General features: G+C 46.1%; 2 protein-coding genes across 2 annotated transcripts in view; both read left to right on the top strand.

The window, feature by feature from the left end:
• Nucleotides 1-997: 997 nt before the first annotated feature.
• Nucleotides 998-3,784, top strand: dnah9 (dynein, axonemal, heavy chain 9). Its single transcript, XM_035735048.1, has 9 exons — nucleotides 998-1,135; nucleotides 1,226-1,351; nucleotides 1,523-1,675; nucleotides 1,799-1,885; nucleotides 1,958-2,125; nucleotides 2,444-2,560; nucleotides 2,653-2,921; nucleotides 3,136-3,331; nucleotides 3,605-3,784. The coding sequence occupies exons 1-9, from the start codon at nucleotides 998-1,000 to the stop codon at nucleotides 3,782-3,784; spliced, it is 1,434 nt and encodes a 477-aa protein (XP_035590941.1).
• Nucleotides 3,785-3,922: 138 nt separating this feature from the next.
• The window catches only part of LOC118402731 (dynein axonemal heavy chain 17-like), a 76,482-nt gene continuing 58,314 nt past the window's right edge, over nucleotides 3,923-22,090 (top strand). Inside the window, 27 exon segments of the mRNA XM_052477853.1 lie at nucleotides 3,923-4,017; nucleotides 4,101-4,204; nucleotides 4,299-4,436; nucleotides 5,070-5,213; nucleotides 5,306-5,491; nucleotides 5,619-5,873; nucleotides 6,260-6,429; nucleotides 6,611-6,833; nucleotides 7,032-7,148; nucleotides 7,270-7,356; nucleotides 7,445-7,597; nucleotides 7,834-8,082; nucleotides 8,331-8,453; nucleotides 8,581-8,703; nucleotides 8,936-9,252; nucleotides 9,364-9,490; nucleotides 9,589-9,741; nucleotides 9,861-9,986; nucleotides 10,950-11,189; nucleotides 18,910-19,070; nucleotides 19,274-19,430; nucleotides 19,543-19,647; nucleotides 19,791-19,948; nucleotides 20,130-20,268; nucleotides 20,422-20,649; nucleotides 21,143-21,280; nucleotides 21,476-21,608. Of these exon segments, the coding sequence (XP_052333813.1) occupies nucleotides 4,124-4,204; nucleotides 4,299-4,436; nucleotides 5,070-5,213; nucleotides 5,306-5,491; nucleotides 5,619-5,873; nucleotides 6,260-6,429; nucleotides 6,611-6,833; nucleotides 7,032-7,148; nucleotides 7,270-7,356; nucleotides 7,445-7,597; nucleotides 7,834-8,082; nucleotides 8,331-8,453; nucleotides 8,581-8,703; nucleotides 8,936-9,252; nucleotides 9,364-9,490; nucleotides 9,589-9,741; nucleotides 9,861-9,986; nucleotides 10,950-11,189; nucleotides 18,910-19,070; nucleotides 19,274-19,430; nucleotides 19,543-19,647; nucleotides 19,791-19,948; nucleotides 20,130-20,268; nucleotides 20,422-20,649; nucleotides 21,143-21,280; nucleotides 21,476-21,608 (4,231 nt within the window). The 5' untranslated portion in view covers nucleotides 3,923-4,017; nucleotides 4,101-4,123.

A 22,090-nucleotide genomic window follows, 5' to 3' on the forward strand; every position in this document is an offset into this window, starting at 1 on the left:
CCAGTAGGAGGCACTCTTTTCTCTGTAAAAAAAAAAGAAGCCGTTTCTCTGTGTAGTGTGCTGTATTTTGGAGGGGTTGTTGAACAGGTGTCCTGACTGTCTGTGCTTATTAAAGATCCCATGGCACTTATTGTAAGAGTAGGGGTGTTAACCCTGGTGTCCTGGCTAAATTCACAATCTGGCTGTCATACCATCACAGTCATCTAACCATCCCAAGCTTACAATTGGCTCGTTCATCTCCCCCGTAACTATTCCCCAGGTTGTTGCTGTAAATGAGAATGTATTCTCAGTCAACTTACCTGGTAAAAAAAACAAAAAAACATTTGGCTTCATAAGAGTACATTCTGGGCTAGGTATGAGCTGACATATTGATGAGTTGCTGCTCCTGTGTGTCACAAACGACTCCCTTCCTTATTATACATACTGCGTTACAACTTCTAAACGGTGCTAGTAGAAGTCGTAGGCTCTATCGATGTTAGCAATAATGACTCTCCAATGTCAAACCATTGATGTTAGGCTAATGCATGTTTTCATGTTAATTTGGATTGAGGATTTATGGCAATCAGTCTAATTTGAGTGTTTGAATTTGTAACGCAGCTGCATGAACTTCTAATGCGGCTGCGTGGGCTTTATCGGATTATAGTCTGTGTGGTTTAGTTGCATCCAATGGCAGTGTCCGTGATAAAGTAACGCAACAGGTCGCTTGTGGATTTGACAGCTATAATGCAGTTCCGACACTGCCAAAACAACACTATGTGGATGTCAATCTGATTGAATCTAGCCCTAACTCGATCTGCGCTGCAGGTATCAGGAGTATGCATACTGATAGGTCAATTGGTCATGGTCCTTTCTTTTTTCTGAAGTTGATGGAGCCAAAAGTGCGCAAGATGGCCGAAATTGTTGAAAAAGCATCAAGTACCTACTGGCCAGCACTGAAGAGTATCTACAGGGATGTCAATGAAGGTTAAACAACTCAGATTTCCCTGTTTGAACACAAATGGTTGTGGACCTGCATGCATTTTATGTTCTGCCACCCTCCTCCATTGTAGGTCGGACGGAAGCACGGGATATTGTTCTTTATCTGAAGCCACTGCAGAAGATACTTGATGAGATTGAACAGTTGGAGTACTCACAGGTGAAAACAGCTTCATGTGTCCATCCTATTAATTCAGATAATTATCTTTAAACCTTCACTTTACACCTTTTCCCTCTGTCCTATTTGCAGCTGCCAACCTACGTGGGAGCTGTGATGCACACAGTGTGTCTAACCTGGGCTAACTCTGAGCACTACAGCCACCCTGCTAGGATCATTGTCATCCTCCAAGAAATCTGCAACCTCTTCATTGATATGGTAATTGTCAGTGATGATTTTTCAAAGTGCATGTCTTTTCAATGTCTTTTTAATAACTCCAATCAGAATATACTTACCCCCTAGCCCCCTTCCCTAGACACTTCTCAGACCTAGCCCCTACTACGAAAACACATTTCACCTAGTAAAGAAACTGCTACATACATGCTGCAGACAAGGAACTTCCTGGGTCCAGAGGAGGTGATGAAGGGCCTTATGGGGGAGATCGACGAGATTCTGGGAAACATCAGGATGAGCATTGTCACCTTGGTGACCCTCAGAGAGACTTACAATCAGTGCAAAGTCGACATGGACAAATACTTCAAAGTCAGTATACATTTTTACACTCTCACTTACTTTACAACACTCAAGGCAACATTTCATCAAACCTTCAAGTGTTACCTTCAACTCTATGACTAAAGTCAATTATCTCTGTACATTTATGTCTAGAATGGAAACTCAAAGAACTGGGATTTCCCTTCACACCTGGTGTTTACCAGGCTGGATGCCTTCCTGCAGCGTCTACAGACCATAGAGGTACACACACACACACACACACACACACACACACACACACACACACACACTGGGCTAACCTGCGTCTGGTAGGAGGTGTATGCGGTGTCAGTGGAGCTGCTAAAGCTGGAGAAGGTGGACATCCAGGGGGTCCGAGGCAGCGCCCTGGGAAACATGGTCTTCAGCATCTACGAGGAGTTCCTTGATCTCATCAAAATATTTGCAGAGTGCAAATACGACGCCATCGACACAGGCAACAAGGTAACCAACCTTGGCTCTGGACAACTAGTGCGCTACTAGGGAATGAGGTGTAATGTCAGACGCAGAGCCAGCTGTGTTGTTCTGAGTAGTGCACTACTAGGGAGTAAGGTGTAATGTCAGACGCAGAGCCAGCTGTGTTGTTCAGAGAAGTGCACTACTAGGGAGTAAGGTGTAATGTCAGACGCAGAGCCAGCTGTGTTGTTCTGAGTAGTGCACTACTAGGGAGTAAGGTGTAATGTCAGATGCAGAGCCAGCTGTGATGTTCAGAGTAGTGCACTGCTAGGGAATAAGAGTTGCTCCTCTTTCCCTCTCCCTCAGAGCTTTGATGAGAACTTCAGGAAGTTCCAGGACCAGATCTTGGACTTTGAGAGACGGTTAGGCACCATCCTGTGCCAGGCTTTCGATGACTGTGCCTCCACAGAGTCTGCTGTCAAGGTCAGTCTAATGTAAGGTGTTCTGAAACCTAAAGTATGTACAGTAGTGAAAGTCACTCTTCTAAACCCCCTTCCATTTCCTCCTGCATGTAGATGTTGGACATGTTTGGCTTCATCCTGGAGCGCCCTCACATCCAGAACCAGATCTGTTCTAAGTACAAGGAGCTGGTGGAAATGTTCAGCTCAGAGCTGGACCACACCAAGCTGGTGTACGACGCCCAGATGGCAGCCGTGGAGACATGTAAAGGTGTCCCGCCCATTGCCAAAAACATGCCCCACGTTGCCGGGCAACTCAATTGGGCCAGGGAGGTACAAGACCGCATCCAGATCCCCATGAAGAACTTCAAGGCTATCCACCACCCGTACGTGCTGTAGTATGGTCCGCCACTCATACTCTAGTATACACTACTGTCAGTGTCCTGGTTAACTATGTACAAAGCATCTGAGACTCCTCACCTTTTAACTTTTTTTCTATGAATATGCATGTTGAAATGAAATGCATTAAAATGGCCTTGCAGACAGTTGCTGTCAGTGTGAATTGGAGGCTAACAGTCCTGTGTGTTGTGTTGTATCCAGGTGTATGGACACGGATGAGGCCAGGCTGGTGTTCCAGAAGTATGAAGAGATGATGGGGCTGCTGCACCAGTACTGTGTGAGCGTGTACACAGAGTGGACATCCCGGGTCGGCACTGACTGCCAGTTCAACCTGGAGCAGCCTCTGCTTCTACGCAACACCAAGAACAACGTCCTCAGTGTCAACTTCAACAAGCAGGTCTGGCTGGAAAACGCCCTCTAAACACACACACACACACACACACACACACACACACACACACACACACACACACACACACACACACACACACACACACACACACACACACACACACACACACACACACACACACACACACACACACACACACACTCTCTCTCTCCAAACACACACTCTGTCTTGACACTTTCTGTAGACTAAACAGACTATGCTAGAGTTAGCCATATCTCTGTGAGGTGTGAAAGGAGTAACATGTTTATCTCGCTGCAGCTGGTGGCCGTTCTGAGGGAGGTGAAGTATCTGACCATCCAGGGCCAGCAGGATGTGCCTCCCAGCGCTGCTGAAGTCTTTTCCCAGAGTGAGACCTTCAGGAAATACGTGGGCAACCTGGACCTCATCGTCTCCTGGTACAACCAGGTACAGGACAGGACACTGGAAGGGAGGGCATAGACAGATGGATGAATATATGTATGTTTGGTTAACATACAAGGAGTGGAGTTTTAATTCTAAAACTGCAACTGAAAGACACAAACTCAATGTAAAAACCTTCTGAGGTGGTATCTGTCATCCACAGATCCTAGCCACCGTCCTGCCAGTGGAGTTTCCACTGCTTGAGGAGGAGCTGAAGGGCATCGATGAGAAACTGGCCCTGGCTGAGAGCACTCTGAGCTGGCATGGGGAAGGTACTGGACTGAAGGCTGATAACACTACATTACTAGTCATATTCACAACATATGGTCATAATGGTCACTTATGTGTGTGCCAGGTGTGTGGGAGTACATCCAGCAGATGAGAGACAACTTGCATGACTTTGAGAGCAGAATCAACCAGGCTAAGACCAACGTGGAGGCCATGCACATAATTATGGAGGTTAGGACCGTCTATCTGATACACCCCTGCTTTCCCCTCTGTACTGTACCACTGGAGGGAAGATGTGATGGTTGTATTGTGATGTGAATGACAGGAGTGGTCTGTGAGCCCCATGTTTGAGAGGAAGGACAATAAGGACTCTCTGCTGGACCTGGATGGAAGACAAGCAGCCCTTAACAAGAAGTACGCTGCCATCAAAGAGTCTGGCGAGAAACTCCACCAACTGACACAGGTAAAGAAACAACTACTACATACAGTATGTAACAAACAGTGAATAAGTACACTATGGGAGAGTTCAGTACACTTAGTGTACAAAACATTAAGAACACCTTCTATTGAGTTGCACCAGCCCTTTTGTCCTCAGAACAGCCTCAGTTCATCAGGGCATGGGCTCTACAAGGTGTCGAAAGTGTTCCACAGGGATGCTGACCCATGTTGACTCCAATGCTTCCCACAGTTGTGTCAAGTTGACTGGATGTCCTTTGGGTGGTGGACCATTCTTGATACACACAAGAGAGTGTATCAGCAGAGTTGCAGTTCTTGACACAAACCGGTGTGCCTGGCACCTACTACCACATCTCGTTCAAAGGCACTTAAATATTTTGTCTTGCACATTCACCCTCTGAATGGCACATATGCACAATCCATGTCTCAAGTTTCTCAAGGCTTAAAAATGTTCTTTAAATTGTTTCCTTCCCTTCATCTACACTGATTGAAGTGGATTTAACAGGTGACATCAAAAAGGAATCATAGTTTTCACCTGGTCAGTCTATGTCATGGAAAGAGCAGGTGTTCTTAATGTTTTGTAAAGTCAATGTTTGATAAGTGTGCCATGCTGAAGAGTCTGTGTATCTGGTGTCTGTAGGAGAATAAGAAGCTGTTTGGAGCAGATGAGAGCACTTACTCGTGGATGGCCTACGTCGACTACATTGATGACAAAGTCCTGGATGGGTTCTACAAAGTCGTCAATGTGTCTCTCAAGTTCCTTGCTAGTAACATGCTCGCCAAGGTATAATTCATCTTGGAGACAAACCCTCACAGGTATCAGTCGTGTTAAATCCCTTTATGTGCTACTAACTGGCGTGTTGTGTTGACTTGCAGTCGAGTATAAACCCACTGTTTGAGGTGCGTTTTGAATTGGAGGATGGAGACACATCGTTCCACCCGTCTTTGGTCTATGGCATATCTGATGGCTTTTACGACCTGGTCGAGAGTCTCATCCATGATGTGTACCAAGTTGCTGAACTAGTTCCTCGGATATCAATGACCAACAAAACATGCTACGATGTGAGTACAACCCTGTGTGTGTGTGTGAGATTGAATGTTACCTATGTGTGTGTCCCATTTTGAACCATCATACCCTGTGTAAACTATGGTGTGTGTCTTTGTATGTTTCTCCCATGTGTCCCTCAAGGTGGAGTTGGATGAGATGTCAGAGCTGTCAGACATGCGTGAGAATGTGTTGAACCAGGTGGTTGGGGCCATGAAAGAGGCCCAGGAGTATCGGGACGTGCTCTATAAATACGCCTACCTGTGGCAGGATGACAGGGATGACTTCATGGAGCAGTTCCTCCTCTACGGCAAAGTTCTTTCCCCCGAGGAGATTGAGGCGCACGGAGAGGACAGCGTGCCCAAAAACCCCCCCACACTGAAAGATTTCAAGGAAGAGGTACAGAAAGAAGTCCCTGGCTGCATTCCAAATGACACCCTATTCCCGTAGGACTCCGGTCAAAAGTAATGCACTCTTTAGGGAATAGTGTGCCGTTTAGGATGCACCCCCTAAAACACAGTAGGGACTCTTAGCAATTTATGTAGGACATAGGAGGTTGGTGGCACCTTAATTGGGGAGAACGGGCTTGTAGTAATGGCTGGAGTGGAATGATTGGAATGATATCAATACATCAAACACATGGTTTTCATGTGTATGATGCCATTCTATTTACTCTGTTCTGGACATTATTATGAGCCGTCCTCCCCTCAGCAGCCTCCACTGATGTAGGAGTGTTAGGTTCTCCAGGGTTGGTCCCAATGAGTGCTGTGTGTGTTCCCCTACAGATCGATACGTATGAGAAACTGTACAAGGAGGTGAGCAACTTGGAGAACTCCCAGGTGCTGCAGCACTGGCTCCAGATTGACATCCGTCCCTTCAAACATGCCCTGCTCAACACCATCAAACGTTGGAGCCTCATGTTCAAACAGTTCCTCATAGACCGAGTCACCAACAGGTACAGACCAACAGTGACAGGACAATAGTACTGCTGGGTGTTGCGTTAAAGACCTTCAGAATGGGATTCATTGGTAGGATGAAGACTTTCTTCAACTGTTAATTGTCTGCTGCTGCTGTGTGGGTGTGTGTGTGTGAGCGCATCTTTGTCTGCGTGTGTTTGTGTGTGTGTGTTCTCCTAGCCTGAGGGACCTGGACGGCTTCATCAAGGAGGTGAAGGATGGGCTGACCAAGACCGTGGAGGAAGGGGATTACCAGGGCCTGGTGGGGGTCATGGGTCACCTGATGAGGATGAAAGACAGACAGGCAGCCACAGACACCATGTTCTCCCCTCTCAAGGAAACCATCCAGTTCCTCAAAGACTTTGGAGAGGAGCTGCCTGACGAGGTCCATGCTCAGCTACAGGTAGGCGACACACAGATCTGACTCCAGGTAAAAGTGGCACCTTACTACAGATCTAGGATCACTAGAGATATTGTTTTATATCAGCTCTTTAAGCAAGGGCAGAACCTCTTTACTGCATGGGTTTCCCTTGCTCAATAACAGAACAAGAAGCTGAGCTTTATTTAGCCTTTAAACATGAAACGATGTGTCTTTGTTTAGGATCTTCCAGAGCACTGGAATAATGTGAAAAAGACGTCCCTCCAAGTCAAACAGAACTTGGCTCCATTGCAAGCACATGAAGTCAACATCGTCCGAAGGAAATGCCAGCAATTTGAGGTAATTTTTAACACATCTATCCATATGTAGCTACATCTATATAAATCACATAGAGACGACGGACGAAGAGAGAGTTACTGTATCGGCATGGTGTGAAGCTGTGTGTCCTGTGTGTCCACAGATCAAACAGTATGAGTTTAGAGAGAAGTTCAGACAGCAGCCCTTCTTCCAATTCTCTTTTGAAAACCCACACGGGGCTCTCGATGATGTGAGTAGTTCAAAATGTTTTGTGGATCTAATTTAAGATCTGTTTTGAGTATAAACCCTAAACCTTCCAATCCGGTGTGTAACCACAGATTCAGATGGATATCATGGGCTTGGAGGAAGAGATGGAGGGCCTGTCAGACTCGGCCGGTCTGTTTGAGGTGAATGTTCCCGATTACAAACAGCTCAAAACCTGCCGCAAGGAGATCGTCCTGCTCAAAGAACTCTGGGACATGATCCTGCTGGTAAGACCACAGCTCACAGGCATACATACTGGTGTTTAAAAAAAAGGCATCAACCTAATGGGGGAAAAAATCTGGATGCATGCAATAGTGTCACTGGTTAACAGATGTTTTTTTATTAATCTTGTTTGTATTCTCTACTCTGATCTTATGCTGACCCGAGTCAATGGTTAGATAATCACTGACTGATTCAATAGATTGACGGACAGTGAGTGACTGTGTGCTTGTTGTGACTGCAGGTGAGCGGGAACATGGATGACTGGAAGACCACCCTGTGGAAGGACATCAACGTGGATGAGATGGATATGGACACCAAGAAGTACGCCAAGGACATCAAGGGGCTGGACAAGGAGATGAGAGCCTGGGATGCCTTTACCGGATTGGACAGCATGGTGAAGAACATGATGACGTCACTGCGCGCCGTGGGAGAACTGCAGAACCCGGCCATCAGGGACCGCCACTGGCTGCAGCTCATGATGGCCACCAAGGTACAAGTCAGCTTCAGTCAAAGGCACCAATGGCCGTGTCCCAAATGGCACCCTTTCCCCTTTATAGGACTATATAGGAAGTAGGATGCCATTAGGGATGCATCCAATGACATTGGAAAATGCTTCTCTCCATTTCCTTATTACATTCAGGACTGATGATGTGTCATAAAGAGCTGATATAGCTATCATATAGCTAAGAGCTAGGTTATAAAGCTTTTACTGAACCTGTAATCCATGTCCACCCCCAGGTGAAGTTTGATATGTCTGAGAAGACCACCTTTGAGGACCTGCTGAAGCTCAACCTGCACCAGTTTGAGGACGAGGTGCGCAGCATCGTGGACAAGGCCGTCAAGGAGTCTGGCATGGAGAAGGTGAGGACACATATAGAAACTATAGTAGTTAGGCTAGTGATTATAGGTTAGTGATTATAGTGAACAGGCCTTTTAGTCTCTCTCAACCTACTAACCCCTGCCATGTGGTCTCCTTCCTTCCTCTCAGACTCTGGCCGAGCTGGACAGCACGTGGAGCTCCATGGTGTTTGAACACGAGCCTCATGGCCGGACAGGCACCATGCTGCTCAAACCCAACGAGGAGCTGGTGGAGACTCTGGAGGACAACCAGGTACACGACACACAACACACAACCACATCAAACAGGATTAGATAGGCCGTCATCACACCCATTTCATGCAGTGCCAGTAGTGCACTATAGAGTGTCATTTGCGATCTGTCCATTGAGTTCCATTCACTGGAACCTCCATCATTTGGCTCCCTGTGCAGATGTACTTCCTGATGACTATGGAGATGTATGACATCAGTGACTAACCCCTGTTCTTCTTCTTTGGTGACCTCAGGTACAGCTGCAGACTCTGATGACCTCCAAGTACATCGCTCACTTCCTGGAGGAGGTGTCTGGCTGGCAGCATAGGCTGTCCACTGCAGACTCCGTCATCTCCATCTGGTTCACTGTGCAGCGCACCTGGACCCATCTGGAGAGCATCTTCATTGGCTCTGAGGACATCCGCTGCCAACTGCCCGAAGACTCCAAACGATTTGATGGCATCGACATGGACTTCAAGGAAATCATGGCTGAGGCAACGAAGGTTACCAACGTGGTGGAGTCCACCAATAAGAAAGGGCTTCTGGAGAAACTGGAGGGTTTGGAGACAGGGTAAAACAATGGCTTAGAACAAATATTATTATATAAGATTTCAATGTTGCCCTGGTTTGACCATGCCAATCAATGAGTATAATGGTTATCTCCATGTGTGTTGCCCCTCAGACTGGCTATGTGTGAGAAGGCTCTGGCTGAGTACCTGGAGACCAAGCGTCTGGCCTTCCCCAGGTTCTACTTCGTCTCCTCTGCTGACCTGCTGGACATCCTGTCCAATGGAAATGACCCTGTGGAGGTATGCTTCCAGGCAGCCAGTACATCTACAGAACACAGCAACAGACCACATATTATCCTATATCTCCAGTGTGTGACTGCCTGTATTCCCATCTGCAGGTCAGCAAGCATTTGTCCAAGCTGTTTGACAGCCTGTCCAACCTCAAGTTCCAGCTGGACGAGAGTGGCAAGCCCATCAAGGTGGCCCTGGGAATGTGGAGTGAAGAGATTGAGTATGTCACCTTTGACAAGGACTGTGACTGTTCAGGACAGGTGTGGAAACAGTCATATACTACTGTATAACTATGTGTGTAAATCTTACATTACGGCTCTGTATACTACAGTCAATGCTATGCAGTATTTTTAGATGTTCCTTCTGTGTTTGTGTGCAGGTTGAGATGTGGCTGAACCGTGTGCTGGAGAGGATGTGTGCCACTCTGAGAGTGGAGTTTGGAGAGGCGGTCCAGGCCTACGAGGAGAAACCCAGAGAACAGTGGCTGTTTGACTACCCAGCCCAGGTATGTACTCTCACCTATCTCTTGGTTAAACATCATTTTAGAAATGTTCGCAAATGTATTGAAAATACAGAAATATCTCATGTACATAATTATTCATGCCCCTGAGTCAATACTTTGTAGAAATACCTTTGGCAGTGATTACAGCTGTGAGTTTTTCTGGGTAAGTCTCTAAGAGCTTTCCACACCTGGATTGTGCAATATTTGTCCATTAATCTTTTCTAAATTCTTCAAGGTCTGTCAAATTGGTTGTTGATCATTGCTAGACAACCATTTTCAAGTCTTGCCATAGATTTTCAAGTAGATTTAAGTCAAAACTGTAACTCCGCCACTCAGGAACATTCACTGTCTTCTTGCAACTCCAGTATAGCAACTCCAGTATAGCAACTCCAGTGTAGATTTGCCCTTGTGATTTATGTTATTGTCCCGCTGAAAGGTGAATTCATCTCCCAGTGTCCAGTTGAAAGCAGACTGAACCAGGTTTTCCTCTAGGATTTTGCCTGTGCTTACCTCCTTTACATGTATTTTTTTATCCTGAAAAACGACCCAGTCCTTAATGAGTAGAAGCATACCCATAACATTAAGAAGCCACCACTATGCTTGAAAATATGGAGAGTGGCCTCTCTTGCGGCGTTGCTTCCTCTTTCGAGTCCCGGGGATTAGGGCCTGGTCCAGAGTAAGCAGAACGTCCAGAGCTGCCGACACGTTGAAGTAGAATTTGTCATCCAAATCAAGTTTTGTGATCGCTGTTCTGATGTCCAGAAGCTGTTTTCGGTCATAGGAAATGATGGAGAAGACATGTACAACAACATTTAAGATCTGTGTAAAAAAACACACAAATTAGGAGCCCATGAAATGGCTGCTATCCACTGCAGCACCATCTTGATTTGTGTGCAGATAACTCAAATCATCACAATTTTTTTTGTTGCGAGTACGTATGTCAACATGTGTTGTGTTGTGTTCCAGATTGCCCTGGCCACCACTCAAATCTGGTGGACCACGGAGGTGGGCATAGCATTCGCCAGGCTGGAGGAGGGCTATGAGAACGCCCTCAAGGACTACTTCAAGAAACAGGTGACCCAGCTGAACACTCTGATCACGCTGCTGATAGGAGAGCTGTCCAGAGGAGACCGTCAGAAGATCATGACCATCTGTACTATCGACGTCCACGCTCGAGACGTAGTCTCCAAACTCATCAGCACCAAGGTAAGCCTAACCCTCTCTCTGTCGGGAACCACTGAACTAACAAGCAAAACAAAACTGGTCTAGGGTTAGAGTTATTTTTTAAATGATTCATTTCGATATCTCAAATGTGGGATTCTCCAGAATCTCAGAAGCTCGAAGAACCAATCACACACGTATGTCAGAGACAGACAGGTCAAGTAGCGAACAAGGTGAGCCCCTCCCCTCATCGTAAGGAGTCACTCGCCCGCCCTCTGGTCTTCTCACCTCTCTTCCTCACGAAGAGTACTACTCTAAGTGCTCCTTAGCACGACTTGATCTATTTTCATGTTAAACTGTTCACAGATGTGACATGAGGTTACAATGCCGAGCACATGTTTTCAGCTTTCGTCTTCTGTGTTGTCTGACTTTGCCGAAAGGAACGTTTTCACTTCAGGCAAGAATTTGCTTTTATGCTTTTTCTTACCATTGTCTCCTTTGGTAGCTAGCGTCACATTGCTTGGCTAGCTTAGCTGCAAGGCTTAGCTAACCTGGCTAGCTCGCCACAAGGCTTGCTATGCTACCGACTAGTTTTCTACCTGGAAGGGTAAAATTAATAGCTTTCTCTCACTAAGCTCAACCCACTACCGTGCCGCAGTGACTAGATCGACGTCCTAGCTTCACTGCTTATTGGTAGAGAGCCATGCTTTTGTTCGTCGCAAGACCAACAAAGCGTTAGCTTCCTTTGGCTAACATTGTGCTAACTAGCTAGGCTACTTACCCACGAGGTGAACGCTAGCTATGTTTCACTTTGTTCTCGGATTAGGTGTTTTCTGGAGCCATGGAGCCTGCTAACTCGACCCAAGGAGTACCGAGCAAGGCCCCTGCCTGAGCAGGGTCAACCATATCAGGCAAAGACACGCACACCTTGGATTTTGTCTGCCTGGGTCTCGAACACTCGCAAGCAATGTTCGATTACTCCCAGCTAGCGTGGCGGAAGCCAAATGTAATTGGGACAAACCCCAAACTAGATGAACTTCACAGGGTGGTGAAAGTGCATGATTATCGATGCTTGGCTGCCGTTTGACAAATACAAATAATCTCTCTCTTTTGTCCATAATAATCTTGTCATGTAGGCTATACGTGCGCTCTAGCCAACAGCGAGCAGACTGTATCTGCACGTGCCAATACCAGAGTGGGCACATTCACTATGTAACATTTATTGTGAGAAAACCATCAGTAGAGTTGAAAATGTGATGGAAACCCATTTAACTTGTATTTTGTTTTTCGTTACAAGAAAATGTAAAGGTATTTTTATGTGCACGACGTCATCACGCATAGCCTTTCATCTGCAACAAGTCAATTTGATGGAAACACATCTCTGGTGGGAAAATGTGCGTATTGTTTTTATGTGGATTTTAGAATATTCTCATGAAAATCTGTCGCAAATTGGATGGAAACCGTATGTACTGTACTGTACTGTACTGTATGGTACAGTACTGCACTCTACTCAGGGCTTGACATTAACTTTTTTAGCCACTTGTCATTCGGACAAGTATGACAGATTTTTTACTGAAGTCACTTGGGGCCCCCCCCCCCAAAAAAGTCTAACACCATCATCCAAAAGCATGACTGAAAATGAATGAAGTACATAGGAGGAAACTTAAATAATTTAGCCTATGGAAAAAGTGACACTGTCACGCCCTGATCTGTTTCACCTGTCCTTGTGATTGTCTCCACCCCCTCCAGGTGTTGCTGATTTTCCCCCGTGTATTTATCCCTGTGTTTCCTGTCTCTCTGTGCCAGTTCGTCTTGTATGTTTTTCCAAGTCAACCAGCAGTTTTCCCGTTCTCCTGGTTTTTGCTATTCTCCTTTTTCTAGTCCTCCCGGTTTTGACACTTGCCTGTTTCTGGACTCTGTATCCGCCTGCCTGACCATTCTGCCTACCTTGAACACGAGCCTGTCTGCCACTCTGTACCTCCTAGACTCTGTACCCTCCTGCCTGACCATTCTGCCTGCCTTGACCACAAGCCTGTCTGCCACTCTGTACCTCCTAGACTCTGTACCCTCCTGCCTGACCATTCTGCCTGCCTTGACCACGAGCCTGTCTGCTACTCTGTACCTACTAGACTGTGTACCCTCCTGCCTGACCATTCTGCCTGCCTTGACCACAAGTCTGTCTGCCACTCTGTACCTCCTAGACTCTGATCTGGTTTTGACCTTTTGCCTGTCCACGACCATTCTCTTGCCTACTCCTTTTGGATTAATAAACATTGTAAGACTCCAACCATCTGCCTCCTGTGTCTGCATCTGGGTCTCGCCTTGTGTCGTGATAGACACAGTCAAAGAGCCCATCATCATGGGCTGCAGAGCAACTCTGCTGTCCTCAGAACTGCATAATTATAATTAAATTTTTCCTCCTCTTTTACATTTTTATAAATTTCACCTTTATTTAACCAGGTAGGCCAGTTGAGAACACGTTTTCATTTACAACTGCGACCTGGCCAAGATAAAGCAAAGCAGTGCTTAACACCTCGGCAGTCCTACAATCTAAGCTCACACAAATCATCAAGGAACCCACCAGGTACAACCCTAACTCTGTAAACAAGGGCACCCTCATAGACGTCATCCTGATCAACTGGCCCTCCAAATACACCTCCGCTGTCTTCAACCAGGATCTCAGCGATCACTGCCTCATTGCCTGTATCCGCCACGGAGCCGCAGTGAAACGACCACCCCTCATCACTGTCAAACGCTCCCTAAAACACTTCTGTGAGCAGGCCTTTCTAATCGACCTGGCCCGGGTATCCTGGAAGGACATTGACCTCATCCCGTCAGTTGAGGATGCCTGGTCATTCTTTAAAAGTAACTTCCTCACCATTTTAGATAAGCATGCTCCGTTCAAAAAATGCAGAACTAAGAACAGATACAGCCCTTGGTTCACTCCAGACCTGACTGCCCTCGACCAGCACAAAAACATCCTGTGGCGGACTGCAATAGCATAGAATAGTCCCCGTGATATGCAACTGTTCAGGGAAGTCAGGAACCAATACACGCAGTCAGTCAGGAAAGCTAAGGCCAGCTTCTTCAGGCAGAAGTTTGCATCCTGCAGCTCCAACTCCAAAACGTTCTGGCACACTGTGAAGTCCATGGAGAACAAGAGCACCTCCTCCCAGCTGCCCACTGCACTGAGGCTAGGTAACACTGTCACCACCGATAAATCCATGATTATCGAAAACTTCAATAAGCATTTCTCAACGGCTGGCCATGCCTTCCGCCTGGCTACTCCAACCTCGGCCAACAGCTCCCCCCCCGCAGCTCCTCGCCCAAGCCTCTCCAGGTTCTCCTTTACCCAAATCCAGATAGCAGATGTTCTGAAAGAGCTGCAAAACCTGGACCCGTACAAATCAGCTGGGCTTGACAATCTGGACCCTCTATTTCTGAAACTATCCGCCGCCATTGTCGCAACCCCTATTACCAGCCTGTTCAACCTCTCTTTCATATTGTCTGAGATCCCCAAGGATTGGAAAACTGCCGCAGTCATCCCCTCTTCAAAGGGGAGACACCCTGGACCCAAACTGTTACAGACCTATATCCATCCTGCCCTGCCTATCTAAGGTCTTCGAAAGCCAAGTCAACAAACAGGTCACTGACCATCTCGAATCCCACCGTACCTTCTCCGCTGTGCAATCTGGTTTCCGAGCCAGTCACGGGTGCACCTCAGCCACACTCAAGGTACTAAACTATATCATAACAGCCATCGATAAAAGACAGTACTGTGCAGCCGTCTTCATCGACCTTGCCAAGGCTTTCGACTCTGTCAATCACCATATTCTTATCGGCAGACTCAGTAGCCTCGGGTTTTCGGATGACTGCCTTGCCTGGTTCACCAATTACTTTGCAGACAGAGTTCAGTGTGTCAAATCGGAGGGCATGCTGTCCGGTCCTCCGGCAGTCTCTATGGGGGTGCCACAGGGTTCAATTCTCGGGCCGACTCTTTTCTCTGTATATATCAATGATGTTGCTCTTGCTGCGGGCGATTCCCTGATCCACCTCTACGTAGACGACACCATTCTATATACTCTCGGCCCGTCATTGGACACTGTGCTATCTAACCTCCAAACGAGCTTCAATGCCATACAACACTCCTTCCGTGGCCTCCAACTGCTCTTAAACGCTAGTAAAACCAAATGCATGCTTTTCAACCGATCGCTGCCTGCACCCGCATGCCCGACTAGCATCACCACCCTGGATGGTTCCGACCTTGAATATGTGGACATCTATAAGTACCTAGGTGTCTGGCTAGACTGCAAACTCTCCTTCCAGACTCATATCAAACAACTCCATCGAAACATCGAAAATCAAATCAAGAGTCGGCTTTCTATCCCGCAACAAAGCCTCCTTCACTCACGCCGCCAAGCTTACCCTAGTAAAACTGACTATCCTACCGATCCTCGACTTCGGCGATGTCATCTACAAAATGGCTTCCAACACTCTACTCAGCAAACTGGATGCAGTCTATCACAGCGCCATCCGTTTTGTCACTAAAGCACCTTATACCACCCACCACTGCGACTTGTATGCTCTAGTCGGCTGGCCCTCGCTACATATTCGTCGCTAGACCCACTGGCTCCAGGTCATCTACAAGTCCATGCTAGGTAAAGCTCCGCCTTATCTCAGTTCACTGGTCACGATGGCAACACCCATCCGTAGCACGCGCTCCAGCAGGTGTATCTCACTGATCATCCCTAAAGCCAACACCTCATTTGGCCGCCTTTCTTTCCAAGTACTCTGCTGCCTGTGACTGGAACCAACTGCAAAAATCGCTGAAGCTGGAGACTTTTATCTCCCTCACCAACTTCAAACATCAGCTATCTGAGCAGCTAAGCGATCGCTGCAGCTGTACATAGTCTATTGGTAAATAGCCCACCCTTTTTCACCTACCTCATCCCCATACTGTTTTTATTTATTTACTTTTCTGCTCCTGTACATGACCATCTGATCATTTATCACTCCAGTGTTAATCTGCAAAATTGTAATTATTCGCCTACCTCCTCATGCCTTTTGCACATATTGTATATAGACTCCCCTTATTTTTCTACTGTGTTATTGACTTGTTAATTGTTTACTCCATGTGTAACTCTGTGTTGTCTGCTCACACTGCTATGCTTTGTCTTGGCCAGGTCGCAGTTGCAAATGAGAACTTGTTCTCAACTACCTGGTTAAATAAAGGTGAAAAAAACCAAACAAAAACACAGAGTTATACAGGGATAAACAAACGTACAGTCAATAACACAATAGAAAATCAGTATACAGTGTGTGCAAATGAAGTAAGGAGGTAACGCAATAAATAGGCCGTCAAAATAATAATAGGTGTCAAAATAATTCCAATTTAGCAATTAACACTCTTATTAGGCCTTGGCTACTATATTTGTTGTAGGTAGGTTGCACATTGCTAGAATAATATGGCAATAGGCCTAGGCCAACTACACAGTTATTTCATAAGCTTTCCTCAGCTGTAGCCTAAGTTTTCTTTTGACTCTTCATTAGATTTTTCCATCCATTGTTTAATCAATATCAATATGGCCAAAAATATTTATAATTCAACATAAATCTGTGAATGAGAATAGCATTGACACCACGGCTTTCATAATGATTCCCATCTAAAAGCTGCAACTTTAGGATATTAAACACCTTATTAGAATAGTTTGGAAAATACTCTTCATAACTTTAATTTGTCTTGTTTCTAATCTCTCATTATTACCTTAGGCCTCCCATGTTTTGGGGTTCAAAAACAACTTAAAAGTTTCTGAGCTAGCCGAGAACTCTGTTAGATTCATTAATTGTTTGATCATGAAATAGCACGGCAGAAGAAATGTAGCATGCATTAAACTGAAACAGTGGCTTAACAGGCCAAGTCATTTTCATATCAAGTGTAGAGAAAATGTAACATTTGGGCTTATGCAACAATAAGAGTTTCCGTGATATGAAAATAGACTTTGGCTATTGGCCCAGATCATTTGGGAGAGAGAAAAAAAACACAAGGTATTTTCTGACCAGATATTTTGCGCTGCTTTGGTGAGACTCTTAGCTCTGTCTACATTGTTCTCTTGTTTTGTGTAAATATAACATATTTATTGAAATAGGCTAGAGCAAATAGGAATACAGGCAATTCACTCAGAATGTCAACCATGCCCTGCTGTGCGCTGTAGCAACGCCGCTGCCTGATCCTATTCTGATCTAAGTAACTGTTTAATATTGTGATTTTTTTACTTGTCCATTCGGACAAATGAAATCTATATTCTGGTTGTCCGACTATTTTTTTTACTTGCCCTGGACAAGTGGACAAGCCTTAATGTCGTGTCCTGCTACTGTACTGTGCTGTTCAAACTTGGGAAACATAGACGTCTATGATTGGTTCAGATTTGGTCCAGTCCGTAGTGGCCTTAATTCGACCCAAAAAAAGACATCTATGATTGGTTCAGATTTGGTCTGGACTGGCCTTGCTCCTTGAACCCTTCCCATTCTCATGCGTTCGCTCTCAAGGAAGACGGAAGGAATCGACTCTAACCCCTGAGTGTGCCCTTTGTGCCACGGCTCTCCCCCCGGCACTAGTTCAAGCACCAGGGGAAGGCATCGTCCATCTCAGTAGTACCTCTTGGCCTACTGAGGATGAGAACGGATGAGTAACGCTGGGTGTTTGCCCAACGTGTTTGCACAACATGTTTTCCCAACATCTGTGTACGCGGCGTAACCTCAATCGTCAGATTGTCTCTTGGCTCTCAGTCACTGGAAGAGCCCCTCTATCTTTGTTTCTGGCACTCCGCTCGGGGTATTGGTGACGACAGATGCATCACTCACGGGCTGAGGCACAGTTCACGAGGGGAATGCAATAAACAGAGTGTGAACTCCACATTGCTCACATAAATTACCTTGAATTGCTGACAGTGTTTCTTTCACTGAGACACTTTCTACACTCCCTTTGGAATTGCCCCGTCTTTATCAGAACGGACACTACGACTGTGGTGACTTACATCCAACTCTTTGTGTCCTGGGTGCATCCCTGCAAGGGAAGGCCCCTCACTCGTCAACGGTTATCACATTGGATTGTGGAAGCTATTAGATTGGCCTATAAAAGCAAGGGGTTACAGCTTCCGAAAGGCCTGGGGGCTCACTGAACCAGAGGTTCTGTTCAAGGGCATCTCCTTGCAGGAGATTTGCAATGTGGCTTTTTGGGCGTCCCCTCATACTTTTATGAGGTTCTACTGGCTAGACTTCACTGCGCGTTCTTTGGTGCGTAGTGTTCTCAGTGGCGGGGCCTCTGAGGGTTGATACGATGAGACTATCTGGCTTCGGAAAGAGAGCACGTTTGCGATATGGAAGTTGGCCATATCCCACGTGAGATATCGAAACAAATAATTGAAAGATAATTTAAGATTATTTGCGTAACCCTGGTTCTCTGATATTATGAGTGAGATATCTCACCGCAGTCCCCGACTTGCAAGAGTGTGAGGAAGTTCGGCATGCTCGAGAATGACCAGAGGGCGGGCGAGTTGCTTCTTATGATGAGGGGAGGGGCTCAACTTGTTCACCACTCATTGTTTTGACCAGGGTCTCTGGTGTTTTGACTAGGGTCTCTGTGGTTTTGACTAGGGTCTCTGTGGTTTTGACTAGGGTCTCTGTGGTTTTGACTAGGGTCTCTGGTGTTTTTACGAGGGTCTCTAATGTTTTGACTATATGCTCTGTCTCTGTCTTTTTGTTCCAGATTGATAACGTCGGGGCGTTCATGTGGCAGTCTCAGCTGAGGCATCGCTGGGACGACAATAACAAGCACTGCTTCGCCAACATCTGTGATGCCCTGTTCAGATACTCCTACGAGTATCTGGGAAATACCCCACGATTGGTCATCACCCCTCTGACTGACAGGTGTACAGACCAATCACAGCTCAGCTCATATGAATTCTATCTAATCCATCAAAATATATATTTTCACATTTGATCTTGACAGGATGTTACCACTTCAATACTAATTTTGTCCCAAAAATGACAAACTGACATAATGTCTCACTCCGTTTTGTTCAGTTCTGTTGTGTGAGCGATCATGTGAAGAGTTTCTGTCTCTCCCCCAGGTGTTACATCACTCTGACCCAGTCTCTCCATCTCATCATGGGCGGGGCTCCGGCCGGTCCTGCCGGTACCGGGAAGACCGAGACCACCAAGGATTTGGGCCGAGCCCTCGGCATCATGGTCTATGTATTCAACTGCTCTGAGCAGATGGATTACAAGGTGAATCTGTTGCTCAGACTTCTTATATTGCCAAAAAATGTCATCTTATTCAAGCATACAATAGATTCTGCTGTGGTTTCTGATTGGGCCTCATGTTGTCCTGTCTTTCCAGTCTTGTGGAGACATCTATAAGGGTCTGGCTCAGACTGGGGCCTGGGGCTGCTTTGACGAGTTCAACCGAATCTCTGTGGAGGTGTTGTCTGTCATCGCAGTACAGGTAAGTTATGCCTCTATTTCTACACCACAAACCTTGATCGTGATCTCTCTCCCCCCCTCTCTTTCTTTCCCCCATCTCACTCCCTCCTCTATCTCTCTCTCTCTTTCTCTCTCATGGTGACACTGATCCTACTCCCCCCCCAGGTGAAGTCTGTTCAGGACGCTATCAGAGATAAGAAGATCATCTTTAACTTCCTGGGTGAGACCATCAAGCTGATCCCCACCGTGGGAGCCTTCATCACCATGAACCCGGGATACGCCGGCCGTGCAGAGCTACCGGAGAACCTCAAGGCTCTGTTCAGGTACCATACACATAGTGGATCTTTCCCTCTGCCTGTCTATCTCGCAAACTCTCTCCATCTGTCAGCCGCACCATCTCTTTATCTTCTTTCTCCCTCTTTTTTGCAGACTGTTTCTCTCTGTCACCGTCTCTTTCTCTCTTGCCCTTACTTGTCTTCATACCTGAGTGTCTCTCTCCTGTAGGCCATGCGCCATGGTGGTGCCGGACTTTGAGTTAATCTGTGAGATCATGTTGGTGGCTGAAGGCTTCATTGACGCCAGAGTCCTGGCCAGGAAGTTCATCACCCTCTACACCCTCTGCAAAGAGCTGCTTTCCAAACAGGTACAGTAGCTACCTCGCTGCTTTAATACACTGTCACTCTCACCCTATTCACCCAGACTTGCTGTCTGCTCACAACCACAGAGATTTTACATTCTCACCATCTCTTTAAAACATCTTCATATAGTTTCCTTTGTGTTGTGTTTGTGTGTACAGGACCACTATGACTGGGGTCTTCGTGCCATTAAGTCTGTGTTGGTGGTGGCCGGCTCTTTGAAGAGAGGAGACCCGGGTCGCCCGGAGGACCAGGTCCTGATGAGGGCTCTAAGAGACTTCAACGTCCCCAAGATCGTGATGGATGACTCACCTGTGTTCCTGGGACTGATTGGAGACCTGTTCCCTGCTTTGGATGTCCCCAGGAAGAGAAACCTGGACTTTGAGAAGGTCGGACACTCACAAACACACACACATACACACTTGCCTCTCCTTAACTAGACAGAACACAGGACAGAGGTGGGAAGGGCAGAAGTAACATGAGCACTCAAATAAATGTACACCTGTGTTTATACTGTATCTCTATCATCTGAAGTAAAAAACGGTTATCTTTGTTAAAAAAGGAGTTTCTGATGCTACAGATGTAGGATCGTAATTGATCACCCTGTTGCAGGAGAACTTTTATGCAATGCAGGAAATGTAAAACTTGTAGTGTATTTGTGGTTTAAAAAGGCTTCTGAAATTTGTAATTTCTACATTGAAATTTCAGACTTGATTTTCCCTTCCCGAAAAATTTATCAGCCTCTACAACATTCATTATAATCCACATAATAATTCCAATTTCCTGATGCTTCAGGATTATTTTCCTTGCTGTAGCGAACTGCCTCAAATTAACATTTTACATCTGTAACTGAGGTATTTGTTGTGTGGGTGTGCTTCTCAGGTAGTGAAGAAGTCAGTGCTGGACCTGAATCTGCAGGCGGAGGACAGTTTTATTCTGAAGGTGGTTCAGCTGGAAGAGCTGCTGGCCGTCCGACACTCCGTCTTCATCATCGGCAATGCCGGCACCGGCAAGTCCAAGGTACCATAAATCCTCATCCCTCTAACATCTCTTGTGCTTTTCTGACTCCAGTTGTCTGGGAAGAGTCTGCATTTCAAATGCCACCCTATGGGCCCTGGTCAAAAGTAATGCACTAAAAAGGGAATAGGGTGCCATTTTGGATAGAGCCAAATGTTCTGTTTGGTTAGAAGCCAAACTATTGTGTTGTGTCTCCAGGTGATGCGCTCGTTGAATAAGACCTATCAGACCATGAAGAGGAAGCCGGTGATCGTGGATCTGGACCCCAAGGCTGTCACCTGTGACGAGCTGTTTGGCATCATCAACCCTGCCACCCGAGAATGGAAGGACGGTACGATGGAATTAGTTAGGCTAAAATATAGTTGAAACGTGTAGTCAATGAAGCCCTAACATCACAATAAGTCAAGCAGCTTTGCATCTGGACTTCTCTCTCTAGTTCTAGCCACAATGCCCCATCTGTACAACCTGAGTTAATAGTGTTGAAGTGTTTTTGAGTAATGTTGCATGGTATACCGGTACCACATTAATATCACGGTACTAAAACGTCATGATACTTATGATACCAATATTTTAGAATACCGTAGTACCGTTTCATATGATACTACCAACTTTTTCATCCTTACCGATCTAAAGAACATACTGGCGTCTGTTATAAAATGTTTATGAAGTTTTGTTTATGCATTCAGTTGAATTTAAGCAACAGCCACTAGTGTCTTGTATGCGCATGTCCAATAATATCCACTTCACTTTCATGTGCATAATCACGTGTGGCAGCTATAATCAATCAGCCTCATCCTCTACCAGCCTTCACTC

This window comes from Oncorhynchus keta, chromosome 24 (genome assembly GCF_023373465.1).
Source record: "Oncorhynchus keta strain PuntledgeMale-10-30-2019 chromosome 24, Oket_V2, whole genome shotgun sequence".
Taxonomy (NCBI): Eukaryota; Metazoa; Chordata; class Actinopteri; order Salmoniformes; family Salmonidae; genus Oncorhynchus; species Oncorhynchus keta.

Coding starts and splice junctions, on each gene's coding strand:
- dnah9 (XM_035735048.1), top strand. CDS start 998: ATGGTTGTGGACCTGCATGCATTTTATGTTCTGCCACCCTCCTCCATT. Junction 2,561..2,652: donor CCACAGAGTCTGCTGTCAAG/GTCAGTCTAATG, acceptor TCCTGCATGTAG/ATGTTGGACATGTTTGGCTT. Junction 2,922..3,135: donor TTCAAGGCTATCCACCACCC/GTACGTGCTGTA, acceptor TGTTGTATCCAG/GTGTATGGACACGGATGAGG.